Below are 15,879 nucleotides of genomic sequence, written 5' to 3'. Positions count from 1 at the left end.
GAGCTTCGTATTAAACTGCAACAAAAGAGATGTTTGGCAATTTCATTCTAAACATTTTCTTGCTTAGTTCACTGGGTTGGATATTAATAGTTGAATGAAAAATAAATCAGATATTTAATTAATTATGCCAACTGTAGGGATTGAACCAAACTTGCTGAACAACCAAGGAAGTATGTATGATGTATAACATTTTATTCATTGGTAAACTAAGAGCTTATAAAAACAAAAGCAAAATATCCAGAGAAAGCATAGTAAAGTCATCATTTAATAAGTTTAATTTGTGATATAAAGATTTCCAGGTTGCTATAGGTCCAGAATTTACTAGATAGATATTACTAGCCCTAATGTACCTAGTAACAATTAATTGTGGTATAAAGACAGCCAGGTTGATAGCGATTCAGAATTTACTAGATTACTATTACAAAAATAAATAAACCTGGTTACAATTAATTGTGACATAAAGGTTGCCAAGTTGCTATAGATCCAGAATTAACTAGAACATTAATGCTAAATAAATTTGGTTACAATTAATTGTGACGTCATATTTGCCATAGATCCAGAAGATTAAACGAATGTAATCATGCTAAACATTTCTGCGTTATTATAAAAAACCTAAGTTGATATACGCTACAAAATAACATTTCTCGCGGGAAATGAAAGGCTGTAAGTGGGATCTGAAATCAAATTAGTGCGGTGCAGCACGTGTTACGTGTCAACAATAACCGAATTAATTTAAATATCTCTTATTTAAAAACAGCTAAACTAATGTAACTTGAAACCTGATTACTAATGTAAAAAGACTTGTAGTTTGTAATAGGTTTTTTTTAAGATGTCGGTGTATCTATTTTTTAATCATCAAAAGTCCTAAATAAACTCTTCTTACGTTGTGAAGAAGTGGAAGATTTCTACTACGGAATCTGTTTAGCTATCCAAAGGGTATTAAAAAGGTAAGGGTTTATTGGACTGCCTCTGGTACACGTGGGTTAACAAGTAAGAAGTATACAGACATTCTTACTGTTCCTATTTAACTGTTCTCATAAAAACGTTTACGATCTAAAACCAAGCAGTGAATTCTTTCCGTATATAATAACTTAACAACATATAACAATCACAGATTTTTTTAAACAGTGAAGTCCTACGAGTCTGTGTTCCAATCACATTCAGACTTTTTTGTTTCGTCTTTTATTTTGCTCGTGGCAACTCGCAGAAAGGAATGTTTGGAATGAGGCGTGTGGTCGTGGACAGTGTTCATAACTAAGAAGAAAGGTATTTCTGGGGCATCAGAGAAACTATGGTTCACTCCCATTTGTTTCAACCGTATGTTTTCTGGAACAACTCTGATTTGTATTGTTAAAGAAGAGATTTGTGTTAATTTTGTTGTTGTACACAAAGCTACTCATTGAGCTATCTGTAGTACGACAAGTACCAAACCCTGATCTTTAAGCGTTACATAAGCCTTCAAACGTACTGCTGAACCACCAGTGAGCCCATTGTTACTAAAGTCTGGACATAAATAAATAATTTTTTTTTCTTATGTTTGGAGATCAAAATACTCACGTTCCCGATGTTACTTTACGATTCTGGCTCTAAGTTGGTAGTTCACGTTCTAACTGTAGTCCACCTTTGTTCATAGGCCCTTTGCAATGGTCTAAGGCGGAATTAATTCTGTTTTGGTGAAACACAAAGCATGTTGACTCTTTCTACTTTGCCTAATGGGAAAGGGGAGAAAATGAAAAAGAAAAAAATTGGACAATTGAGCAGTATTTCGTTTTCTTTTTTGTAAGATACCATGGAAACATGACCTGCGCTGTCAGAGATCTGTTACTTTGCTGCGTCAGACTAGAAAATAGTTGGATTAAGAAAGTCATAGTCTCCGAGAGAGATATCACGTGAAACAGTGAGCTTGTAGATAAGCGCGCACTGTAACTAAATATATTATAATACCATTTTATACCAGAACGAGACATTAACAATAATCCACCATGTCATTCTCGTGCGTTTAGTCAGATCCACGTCGCATTTCTCCAACCAAAGACGACGTGATAGTGTAAGGGTCGACAACAGGCGATAGTGGGGGCTAGATTCCAAACACGTGGGATTAATGTGATAGATGTTCATGATAGAAAGAGAAGATGAATATTACACTGGTGATTGCAGGTTTCCTGTTTGGAACTGTACAAAAGTGCTGTCTTGCGAAACGTTTATGTTTAATAAAAATGTCATAAACCATTACGTGTCTAAGACTAAATATCCGTTATGTACCTCCCTAGAAAAAGCCTTCCTGGTACAAGCTTACAGATAGACTGAAAGAATTTCTTTCTAACTTGAATGATAAGAAATAACATAGAGAAATTAAATGTTTTAGAATACGAGAAGATAGTATCTGTATGCCCATTTGACATCTCTGAGTAAACCATCGTAACCAGTGGCAGATTTAAAAGTTGTGTGGGCCCAGGGGTTAATAATGTTTGTGAGCCTTACATCCCATGTAATTTTATGTAGAATAAGATTATCAATGACCCCCATTAAAACCATGGGCCATGGGGCTGAGCACCCTCTAGTCCCGCCCTAAATACGCCTATGATTGTAATACAATTTAAACACAAAATTAACATTACTTATAATTCATAATATAATTTTATTTAACACTTTTATCATTTATGGAGCTAAGTAGACGTTATGCCCTCCTGGTGAAAAAACATAAAATTCAACATTTTTCTCTGTGGAATTTTTAAACTATCAATACCCCATTTTCAGCGGTGATAGTAGACTTAGTGGCGGCGAGTGCTACTAACTGGATTCCTTCCCTTCTTCTGTTATGAATATTTTAAAAAATAAAGATGAGTATAGTGTTAACCAAAAAGAATTCCAACCGGGATGTTTAATTCGTGTATCTCATAATATGACGTTTAAGTTGAAAATATCAATGCTTGTAATGTAGATGAGAAAGAAACGGAACACGATTGGTTTAATCCTACGTGACGTCACGGATCTGCTTGCTCAGTCAGCGTGGTGGTAGATCGATACAAGACTCTTTAGACTAGCTGTAAGTTTAATAATGACAAGCAAGTCAATATTAATAATTATCAGCGGTTACTGTGAATCGTTCATCTCAGTTTTGAATAAAGAGCACCCAGCCTGAAATCGCGTAACACGTATCCGGTTTATAATTTTTTCCTCACTTAATTATATTCATATCCGACATTTTACAGTTATGTAGTGTCACAGTTTATTTATAATAATAAATTATAAATAATTTAATATAAATTAAATATAAATAAATGTATAATAATAAATAAACTAAAGGTTTCTCTTTCATATTAAATACGTTTGTCTGTAGTTACTGTGTATAGCGGTATGTCTTCAGACATAGCGCTATGTCACTGGGGGGGAGGTGTTAAATACAGTTTGTTTCGAATATTTGCGCAAGGTCACACGATGGTTGAATACGCTAGTTGTCTTTAATTCCGAATTGATAGAAACAGAAGGAAGGCGGCTGGCCAACAGCACCCACCGCCAACTCTTGGACTACTCTTGTTTGATAGAACAGTGGGATTTTATTGTGACTCTTATAACGCATTCACGCCCGTAAATTGTGGAGCGGACCCTTCCATGTCTTGGTGGTTAGGGTCGCGTGTTCGAGTTCCCATCACGGTACATGCTCGTCTATTCACTTGTGGGGGCGTCATAATGTGACAATCATTTTTATGTAGAGGAGCGAACAACGTTTCGACCTTCTTCGGTCATCGTCAAGTTCACAAAAAAAGAAAGAGGTTTATAAAATAAAAATACAATGTGACGATCAGCCCACTATTCATTGTTAAAAGAGTAGCTCAAGGGTAAGCGGTGGGTGGTGTTTAAGTTTCTCTAATCTATCACTGCTAAATTAGGGACAGCTAGTGCACAGAGCTCTTATGTAACTTTGCGCAAAATTCAAACAATTCAAACTAAAGTATGGAATTGCAGCAACAGTACTCGGACATGTGAGCTTCAGATTCGCAGTAAGCCACGCTAACAGCTAGGCCACGCCAGTTCACTAAAATTGAAAGGATATCTTTAAAATTATTTCCAAAGTTTTACTTAGTTATCGAGAAAATTTTTTCCTTTTTAATTTTGTACTATCATTTCTTATTATATTAATTCAAAACTGTGGTAATGATAAACCCAGTTTTATTTGTTTAATAAATATGTAGTAATTCGTTAAGTAAACTCCTGTTCCTTCGTCTGGTAAACATATGCTTATTTGTTAAGTAAACTTCCCATTTTTTATTTTATTAATTTAAATTTATTTGTCAATAAATTTACAATTATTTCTATCAAAAAATCTGCGTTATTTTCCCCAACAAAAATTAAGTTTCTTCTAAATAAATTTACATGGTATCTTCAAGGAGTGGAGAGCTCTTTTTGTGTCCGGGTGGCTACAACACCTGAGAAAGTAGGAAAAAACCAAAAATGTATGCGCAAACTCAGTTTGTTAATTATAGTTTTCCCTAGAGGTTTCTGACAAAACGCCTGTCAGCTGTCATAACGCGTGTACCCGTACGATGAAACGACTAGTAACTCCCTCTAGACATAAAGATCATACCACTGTATGTCTGAGCTATCGAATCGAAACCATCTCATCAGCTGGAACTCCCGATTGTGTAGTTACGATTTCGTTAGAATAAAACAAACTCGGGCTCGGGATTGGATACATTCCCTTTTACTTGAACGGTCACGTGACGTTGCAGTTCCTAATATAGGACCCATAAATATATCATCCTCATGAGAAATAAAAGTGGTTGTTTAACATACGCATAACCTACGGTGAAATTTACTATACATGTGAAATAATTCATGAGAAACCTGCGCTGTTAACAAGAAAATTTCAAAGTCTTGTTTGGAACGCGCATAGTATTAATGACGTTATCCGCCGTAAAACTGTTATTATGAAGTATTGTTTGTTTGTTTTGAATTTTGTGCAAAGCTATACGAGGGCTACCTGCGCTAGACATCCCGAATTTACCAGTGTAAAACTAGGGGGAAAGTAACTAGTCATCACCACCCACCGCCAGCTCTTGGGCTGCTCTTTTACCAACGAATAGCAGGATTGACCGTCACATTATATGTCCCCACGGCTAAAAGAGCGAGCATGTTTGGTGTGTAGAAAGGCTTCCTACAGTCAGCCTTTTTAAAAATGGCTTAAAGTACCAACTTTAGTTTATAAGTCCAGTAGAATGTTTTTACATGTTGTATGCCAAATAAAAATTGCCTAAAATAGAGACTTTTAATTCTGCAAAATTTTCGTTGCTGAGTTCATTCATCAGTGCTAGGTTTTTGGTTGTTTAGTTCATTCTGGTAATAATATGTCTTTCATTATTAAACATATCCTAGTTATATAAGATTTCTTCGTTTTTGCGCTTATTTTAGTGATGTTAGGTTTTTATTTTTAAGTTTACTCATAAATGTAAGTTTCTTCATTGTTAATTATACTCATAATTCTAAGCTTTTTCATTGTTAAGTTTACTCATAATTCTAAGCTTCTTCAATGTTACATTTACTCATAATTCCAAGTTTTTTATTGTTAAGTTTACTCATAATTCCAAGCTTCTTCGTTGTTAAGTTTACTCATAATTTCAAGTTTCTTCATTGTAAAGTTTACTCATAATTCTGAGCTTCTTCATTGTTAAGTTTACCCATAATTCCGAGTTTTTCATTGTGACGTTCACTCATAATTCCAAGCTTTTTCATTGTTAAGTGTACTCATAATTTCAAGTTTCTTCATTGTAAAGTTTACTCATAATTCCAAGCTTCTTAATTGTTAAGTTCACTCGTAATTGGATCCATCACTCACAATATATATATATATATATGCGCGTTTCTAACAGAAATAAACGAAATTAAAACTCTAAGACTCATTATAAGGGATTACTGCAGATTATAATTTTTGCCATGTTTAATAACAGCCCCCTAGTGGCTCAGCATTAATCTGAAGGTTTATAACGCTGAAAACCGGATTTTGGTATCTGTGGTGTGTACAACACATATAGCCAATTGTGCAGCTTTGCGCTTTACCTCAAAGAAATTGTGTGGTCAATAAATCTAGTGGCTTGTTTGTTTTGGTTTGTTTTGGAATTTCGCACAAAGCTACTCGAGGGCTATCTGTGCTAGCCGTCCCTAATTTAGCAGTGTAAGACTAGAGGGAAGGCAGCTAGTCATCACCACCCACCGCCAACTCTTGGGCTACTCTTTTACCAACGAATAGTGGGATTGACCGTCACATTATACACCCCCACGGCTGGGAGGGCGAGCATGTTTAGCGCGACGGGGGCGCGAACCCGGGACCCTCGGATTACGAGTCGCACACCTTACGCGCTAGGCCATGCCGGGCCTTAAATCTAGTGGCACTTAGAAAGTCGTAAAGCCAAGTTTAGTTAACAATATATCCGGGGTAGTGACTTGGGCTGACTAGTTACGATAATTCATTTCTGTTGATTTGAAAATTAAAAAAACAACAATAAAAAACATTCGGTAGAATTTAACTTTGTTTAGTTTTTATAGTGTAAAAATAAAAAAGTGTTAAGTTTCTTTATCACACATGAAGCAAATATGTACTAAAATAAAACTCGTATCTCAAATTTATTTTTTGTTTGTTTTGAAATTTTGCGACAAAGGATTTGACTGTCATTGTTATAATGCAGAACAAGCTCTATTGTTGTTGTTGTTTTTCTGCGGAAACAGGACGCGATTTTTCTTTTAATTTCCATAATAGATAGCATACATTATAATTCATACATAAAGTTATCTTGTTAATGTTGCTAATATCGTGAGAAGGCAAAGTTTAATTTTAATTTTGAACGCAAATATTCTTTAAAGACTAAATACTAATGTTTTAAAACAAATATATAGATTCTGTAGAATTAAAATCTCATTTTTAACTCTCAATATATTCACAAAGTTGGATTCCAGTTCTCTGTTGCCAAAAAACAATACAATGTCGTTTTAGCTTCGTTTTGAATAAGCATCGTGGCTCATCGATTTTCTTTACAATCTAGAAGCGTGTAGCGTGATTCTGTTGTCTAGCTTTTCCGTCTGTGATATTTCCAACGTGATTCTGTTGTCTAGCTTTTCCGTCTGTGATATTTCCAACGTGATTCTGTTGTCGAGCTTTTCCGTCTGTGATGTTTCCAACGTGATTCTGCTGTCGAGCTTTTCTCTATATGATGTTTTTAACGTGATTCTGTTGTCGAGCTTTTCTGTTTGGATTTGTAAATTCAAGAAATTAGGTCTGAGAGCCAAATAACTTGTAAGTAGGGATGCAATATTTGTTTGACTTTGAGAGGGGGGGTCCATTATATCGATTTTGTTTGAAATTGAAAATAGCAGATTTTATATTGTTCACTGCAAAAGCTTAATGCGTTTGTTGTTGACGTTTACGTTTGTATCACATTAGCAGTTGGTAGTTACTTGTTAGACTACTATTAACATAGTTGAAACTCATAGATGCGTAGTTCGGAATAAACATTCAAGGTAAACACGAGAGTGAAACTCGTTGCCCTGAAACAAGTGGGAGTTGCTAAGCAACAGAAATCCTTTAAAGTGCAGGAAATCATGCGAGCTCAGCTGGGTGTGTTATGGAATTAGAATTAGGTTCTGCAACTTGATTAGGGACATGAGTTATATATGTGTGTGTTAACGTTTAGTTTGGTTTCTTTGACTGGTGAAGGGTATATATAGTTAATAATTAACACAGATTATTCCTACTGCACCACGTTCAATATCAGGTATGAAACAATTAACTCTCGTGCTCACTTGTGTTACACAACTTCTTTCCAAATACGTTGTCTTGAAATCCTTATAATTTTAAACGAAACAAAGATTGGTTTGTTTTGAATTTAGCGCAAAGCTACTCGAAGGCTATCTAGCAGTGTAAGACTAGAGGAAAGGCAGCTTATCATCACCACCAACCGCCAACTGGTTGTCTTTGTTGATTTTTTGTAAGTTGTTTTCAAATTATGATGATACACTTTTTGGTCGTGTATGTATGTATGTATGCGAACACATATATATGGAGACTTAAAATGTTTGTAGTCCATATACACAGAATCTTATATTTACGCTAACTCAAACATTTTATCGGATTGCTTTCAAACTGTATTTACGGACTGCCTACTAACGAACGCACGTGCGGGTCAAGAATTTGAAACTGTATTAGTTAAGCAGTGAGTCATAACACTTCTTGTACAAGGTTTCTCTATCTTTAAAACTGTATCAGTTAAGCAGTGAGTCACAACACTTCTAGCACAAGGTTTAACGATATTTGAACGTGAATTTCTGAACTGATTATAGGCTAATTTGCCATGTTTTTCTATTTTTCCATGACGTTAAACTAGTTTTATTGTGCGCTCGGAGATCATCCTAAGCTTTTTCCAATAAAAATTACTCCGTCTTCGAAATATCAAAATTTACTTCGCTGTCAGCGCGGACGTATCAGAAATACGACCCAACATTTAAAGCAGTTCGTTAAACTGGGTCTTTGTCTTTGACTAGAAAAGAGGGAACAAAAATTAGACCCTATTTTGACAATTTAACTATTAAACAGCGGTAATTTTGTAGGTAGCAGCATCAGTTAATGATGGCCGCCGTATAAGGGTTAAGTTATATCCATACCGTTAAGCAGGACATAGCTATGTACAAGTATTTACATAAAACAGTTTCTTTATTTTATATATCCAACTTCAACAATGCGATAATTTCAGCTATTTTTATGTCTTACTATAAAGGATTTATTTCTCGGTACAATTTTAAGAAATAGACCAGTATTATTTATAGTTCTTCAATAGGGGCTTATCTACTATCTGTGGAATTCGAATACATCCCAGCTCACTCTCGCGTAGTTTATGTTTCATTCTTGAAAATTTTAAAAATGTTTCGAGTTGGTTTAGAACACCCTAAATACAGTCGTGGTAAGTTCAGCTCTACGTGTTATTAGTAGTAGTAGGTTCGGCCAAGGAACTTATCTGTTCATTCATGAGATAAATTTGTAGTGTTGTGTTCTTGCAAACAGAGAAACACTACTTTACGACTGTCACATAGTTTGGTTTGAATTTTTCGCAAAGCTACACGAGGGCTGTCTGCGCTAGCTGTCCCTAATTTAGCAGTGATAGACTAGAAGGAAGGCAACTAGTCATCACCACCCACCGCCAACTCTTGGGCTACTTTTTACTAACGAATAATGGGATTCATAGTAACATTGTAATGTCCCCACAGTTGATAGGGCCAGCATGTTTGGTGTGACGGGGATCCGAAGCAGTGATCCTCATATTGCGAGTCGAGTGCTTTGACCATCTGGCCATGCCGGACCTCTGTCACATGAAGTGGAGAAACTTCTCTGGGTGGTTACCAGAGAAACGAGATGAATGACAAACTCACTATGTACCTAGAAAGAGGTGGTGAATCATGAAGTAGTTCTGGCGTTTCTCAAGTAGATTCGTTTCTGTTCTGAAAGAATTAAAATCCTGCAGTTGGGGACTCGACTGTTTCGTAATATATCAATTGCCACTTCTGGTGGTCGCAGGCAACCAGTATTTATTTTTTACAAAGTTTATTTTAATTTACCACGAAGTAAATAGTTTTCCTTTACTTATCTCTTTCACTTAATAAGCATGTCTTATTCTTCTCAAACGTAATTAACTAGTTTTGTTTATTTCAGTCCACATTTAATAGATCGCTATATTTATCCAGATAGTGTAGGTCAGTAGTTTCCAAGCTATAAGTTTGAAACAAACGAGTGCGTAGCAGCAAGGTGCTGGGAGTGTCGCGAAAGATTCATCAAACGAAGGATAAATAAAACTTAAAAAATAACAAAAAGCTATGCTAAACAACATTGGTTGTGGTAGCGTTAGTGTTAGGGTGTCGTTAGTAAAACGTAGACGGGAAACACTGCTATAAGTTCTAGAATGTCTAACTATCATATAGATAAGGTAACTGAGTGATTCGTTGATCCTTGATTTACTATATATCGAAGTAAAAGTTTGAGTTCAGTAAAAAACCTCTGTCTAAGTATAAAAAATATATGATTGAGCTTTGGATGTTGTTAATGAGCAGCGACATTGTACAGTTATATTGATTAACATTCTCAACTCGACTGAACTGTTTCTTAAGCTTTAAACTGGTTTCATCTTATGTACTGAGTCACGTGCTATCTTCTCTCACTTTCACTGGTCGAGTTAAGGTTTTGTTTTCAAGATCTGTTCTACTATTAATAGGCTGTTTAACGATTTCCTCTGCAGCCTAAGTTATACAGCTAGATAACTAATAAAATTGTAATAAACCATCCTTCTTTCTTTCCATCTCTCTGTTTTCATAAGTATCATTATTCAGTTTATCTGTTACTTTCTGTTTATCTACTTGTCAGTTAATCTAAGTATTTGCCTATTCATATATTTATCTACTATTTTTTATACTTATTTATTTATTCAGACACAGGAACTTGGCACCTGGCATTACTCCCCCATTACCTGGAACAGCCCCCCGCCCGTCACGACCACTCATCTGTTGTACAAGACGGAGCTATGTGGGTGTATGGTGGAATGACCGATCTACAAGAAAAGGGTGACTTTTGGAGACTGGACTTTGGTATGGTGTTTCAGTCTTTTGTTATCAACAACGGAAGATAGATAGTCTAGATTTCGTAGCTTGATTTTAATACCTTACTTGTAACAGTAGATAGATAATTCAGACTTCATAGCTTGATTTTAATACCTTACTTGTAACAGGAGATAGATAGTCTAGACTTCATAGCTTGATTTTAATACCTTACTTGTAACAGAAGATAGATAGTCTAGACTTTATAACTTGATTTTAATACCTTACTTGTAACAGGAGATAGATAATATAGACTTTATAGCTTGATTTTAATACCTTACTTGTAACAGGAGATAAATAATATAGACTTTATAGTTTGATTTTAATACCTTACTTGTAATAGTAGATAGATAATATAGACTTTATAGCTTGATTTTAATACCTTACTTGTAACAGGAGATAGACAGTCTAGACTTTATAACTTGATTTTAACACCTTACTTGTAACAGGAGATAGATAATATAGACTTTATAGCTTGATGTTAATACTTTACTTGTAACAGGAGATAAACTAGACTTTATAACTTGATTTTAATACCTTACTTCTAACAGGAGATAGATAGTCTAGACTTTATAACTTGATTTGGAAACTAAGTTGACAAGTTATTGCTTTTGTCTTTTCATATATAATATATAAACACATGGATTTGTATGATTAGTGGTGACTGTGCAGTAGGTTTTCAATACACAGAATGTTTGGATACACAGATTTCTATAATTAGCGGTGACTGTACAGTAGGTTTTCCATACACAGAATGTTTGGATACACAGATTTGTATGATAACCGGTGACTGTACAGTAGGTTTTCAATACACAGAATGTTTGGATACACAGATTTGTATGATTAGCGGTGACTGTACAGAAGGTTTTCAATACACAGAATGTTTGGATACACAGGTTTGTATGATTAGCGGTGACTGTACAGTTGGTTTTCCATACACAGAATGTTTGGATACACAGATTTGTATGATTAGTGGTGACTGTACAGTTGGTTTTCCATACACAGAATGTTTGGATACACAGATTAGTATGATTAGTGGTGACTGTACAGTTGGTATTCCATACACAGAATGTTTGGATACACAGATTTGTATGATTAGCGGTAACTGTACAGTAGGTTTTCCATATACAGAATGTTTGGATACACAGATTTGTATGATTAGTGGTGACTGTACAGTAGGTTTTCAATACACAGAATGTTTGGATACACAGATTTGTATGATTAGTGGTGACTGTACAGTAGGTTTTCAATACACAGAATGTTTGGATACACAGGTTTGTATGATTAGCGGTGACTGTACACTTGGTTTTCCATACACAGAATGTTTGGATACACAGATTTGTATGATTAGCGGTGACTGTACAGTTGGTTTTCCATACACAGAATGTTTGGGTACACAGATTTGTATGATTAGCAGTGACTGTACAGTAGGTTTTCAATACACAAAATGTTCAGATTCAATGATGATTTCATCTTTCTTTTCATGTGTTGACACATTTATACAAATATTTATCTATATATTCCCATTTATATAAACAAAAGTAGGAACTATAAAATATGTTGAGCATTGCATATCAGTGTTTTAAATATATGAATTATCTTATCTGATCCACTATATATATAGATATACTATAAACTTTAAAGGAAGGTTTGTTTATCAACAGCTAATATGTTCTGTTAGAACTATATTTGATAATTTATACTCAAACTGTAGGTAGTATTAGAACCCTACATTTGATCCTTTACACTCACTCTGTAGGTAGTATTAGAACCCTACATTTGATCCTTTATACTCACTCTGTAGGTAGTATTAGAACCCTACATTTGATAATTTATACTCAAACTGTAGGTAGTATTAGAACCCTACATTTGATCCTTTACACTCATTCTGTAGGTAGTATTAGAACTCTACATTTGATCCTTTATACTCACTCTGTAGGTAGTATTAGAACCCTACATTTGATCCTTTACACTCACTCTGTAGGTAGTATTAGAACCCTACATTTGATCCTTTACACTCATTCTGTAGGTAGTATTAGAACTCTACATTTGATCCTTTATACTCACTCTGTAGGTAGTATTAGAACTCTATATTTGATCCTTTACACTCATTCTGTAGGTAGTATTAGAACCCTACATTTGATCCTTTACACTCACTCTGTAGGTAGTATTAGAACTCTATATTTGATCCTTTACACTCATTCTGTAGGTAATATTAGAACTCTATATTTGATCCTTTACACTCATTCTGTAGGTAGTATTAGAACTCTGTATTTGATCCTTTACACTCACACTGTAGGTAGTATTAGAACTCTATATTTGATCCTTTACACTCATTCTGTAGGTAGTATTAGAACTCTATATTTGATCCTTTGGTTGTTGGATACATTACTAAAGTAATGTGTACCTACTTTACACTCATTCTGTAGGTAGTATTAGAACTCTATATTTGATCCTTTGGTTGTTGGATACATTACTAAAGTAATGTGTACCTACTTTACACTCATTCTGTAGGTAGTATTAGAACTCTATATTTGATCCTTTACACTCACTCTGTAGGTAGTATTAGAACCCTACATTTGATCCTTTACACTCATTCTGTAGGTAATATTAGAACTCTATATTTGATCCTTTACACTCACACTGTAGGTAGTGTTAGAACTCTGTATTTGATCCTTTACACTCACTCTGTAGGTAGTATTAGAACTCTATATTTGATCCTTTACACTCACACTGTAGGTAGTATTAGAACTCTGTATTTGATCCTTTACACTCACTCTGTAGGTAGTATTAGAACTCTGTATTTGATCCTTTACACTTACTCTGTAGGTAGTAATTAGAACTCTATATTTGATCCTTTACACTCACACTGTAGGTAGTATTAGAACTCCATACAATCTGTTGATCGTTGTTTGGTACAACTCCCAACATCTTTATAAAATTACTTTGATATCAACATAAAAAATAAATTCCTTTTTATCCAACTACAGTAGTAGGAGTGAAATTTTTTAATGTGATTTATCTCCTGATGTATAAACTGTAGTTTTAGAAGTAGATGAACAAATGGACATTAGTAATAGCTGTTTTAGTTTGAAAGACGTATTGGAGCCTAAAATTTAGTGTACTGAGCTGTGGATCAGGAGGTCTATAGTTCGAGCTATAACATTCCTCTAAACACACTGTGGATATTTAGCCATGACAGACAGTTCTGACATCCTATTAGGAGTACCCATGTAGGCAGTGGTTTTGCTTATTAGTTGTCTCTCCTCTACTGAAGAGTTCTGAAGTAGGGATAGCTATTCTTGAGCTCTGGAATAGCTGACATGATTGCTTGACTTGCATGTTACACAGGGTGACGTTTAGGTTGAAAAACAGACTAAAGAAAACATCAGTTGCTCCATAGTGGTATATCTGCAGACTTTCAATGCTAGAAATTGAGTTTTGTTACCCACAGTGGGCAGAGAACAGATTACCTATTGTGTAGCTTTGTACTTAACTTGAAACAAACTTCCACCAGTTTGTTATTACAGTTACAGAACGATCTGTTTCAAAGTTAGGCCCAGAAGTTCACATGTTAGAGTTCGCAATCAAGTATTCTGGATTTTATAGTTACATAGAGTCAATATAAAGCAGAAAATAGTCTTGTTTTAAAAGAAAGGTCGTTGCTATTAAAGGAAATAAATTACATAAGAATTAAATGTATTATAACCAGTTATAACATGATAAACATAAAAATTAGGCTCTTTGCTTAATTATAATAGAAAATAATGTTCACTGCTTAAAAGTCAGCTTAAGATCAAGATACATAGTTCCTACTTAAGGTCAATTTTAGATCAGAATATATTGTTGCTGTTTATGATGTCTTAATTTCAGAAAGTCACCAGTGGACCCGCGTGCGAGCAGTTAAAGGACCAGGAGAATTACACGGTCACTCGGCGGTCACTTATTATCATCATATGTACTTATTTGGTGGGGAACGGGAAGGACAGGTTCTCAGCGACCTGTGGAGATATGACTTTGGTAAGTAACAGCCGTTTTTGGAAGAATCAAAATCCAAGAAAGTTAGTAATGTATTCATGGTATTGAAAATTTAATGTCAGTAAAACATTAAGCAATTTAGTAATAGAAACTGTTGAGTGCATGACCGAATGTAGGGATTCAAAATATAAATATATTACAGAAGGTGGTAAGTATAAGGTGGGTTTTACAGGAGTACGCGAAACAACGAAGAAGTGATAATTATATGTATTAGAAACAGGAAATTCAATAAAACCACAACGTAAAAATAGGATGGTAAAACGGATTATTAGCTGCAGAGAAGGTCATGTCAAACCATAAGGTTAAAGGTTAAGATTATCACAATAACGAATGCCAAATTTTAGGTCTAAATGGTTGTCAAAACTTTGTTCATTGTTAAGCACAAAGCCACACGATGGGCTATCTGTGCTCTACTCACTGCGAGTATCAAAACCCGATGTTTTGGCTATAGTAATCCTCATATATAATTCTGAGCTTTTTGGGAGGTGGAACAGAATGTCAAAAGATAAAAAGGAACAATGATGATATAAATACGCCAATAAAAATGGTGTGTGTCTTCTGATGATCAACTGAGATTTTTCGAGTTTTATTTGAAGTAACTCTCTAAGACAAATATAATCCAACGTTGGATTTGTTTTATAAAAACCTGAGGATGCAATAGCATCATGTTAATGGGCCAAAGATAAGTGTCGTGGAATATTTATATTAAACAAACTTGCTACTAACTAAAGCTATGTCAGAAATGACATTTGTTTTACTTCATGTTTACGATGTTGATCGCAACGTTTAATGTTTCTTTTTTTTACACCGAATTTCTTCTTGGAAACGTGATGTCCGCCTGATGTTCAGTTACAGACACATGGGAAAGGATACTGACTGAGGGGATTACACCACAGCCCAGATGTTCCCATGCAGTTGTGGCCAATCCCATAAGCTCACACAAACGGGATTTTCAGTGTCTTAGAGGTCAAAGGTCAAAGATCATTAAAGCGAGTATACAGGAGAATCCACCCTTACCTTCCCATCCGCCCAAGTCAATTTCTATGTGCTTTGGTCAGTCACCTACTGATCCAGAAGAGAACAGGCTGAAGGTTAAAGGTCACGTAATTTCAAGACTATGTAGCAAACGACCTACGCATGAAGAGGATGGTACTGAATATATAACCACATACAATTCCAGTATAGCTCAAGCCAACATCAGGTAAGGCTATTATC

The 15,879-nt window shown here is 35.0% G+C and overlaps 1 protein-coding gene across 1 annotated transcript in view; it reads left to right on the top strand.

Annotated features, from left to right (window-relative positions):
* The window catches only part of LOC143233654 (uncharacterized), a 38,709-nt gene that overhangs the window by 14,846 nt on the left and 7,984 nt on the right, over positions 1–15,879 (top strand). The window contains exons 6-8 of the mRNA XM_076470114.1: positions 10,462–10,617; positions 14,500–14,646; positions 15,514–15,865. Coding sequence (XP_076326229.1) covers positions 10,462–10,617; positions 14,500–14,646; positions 15,514–15,865 — 655 coding nt within the window. The remainder of the gene's footprint in view (positions 1–10,461; positions 10,618–14,499; positions 14,647–15,513; positions 15,866–15,879) is intronic.

This window comes from Tachypleus tridentatus, chromosome 12 (genome assembly GCF_004210375.1).
Source record: "Tachypleus tridentatus isolate NWPU-2018 chromosome 12, ASM421037v1, whole genome shotgun sequence".
Lineage (NCBI taxonomy): Eukaryota > Metazoa > Arthropoda > Merostomata > Xiphosura > Limulidae > Tachypleus > Tachypleus tridentatus.
The sequence above is the reverse complement of the archived record's forward strand: the minus strand, read 5'-3'. Positions and strand labels throughout refer to the sequence as shown.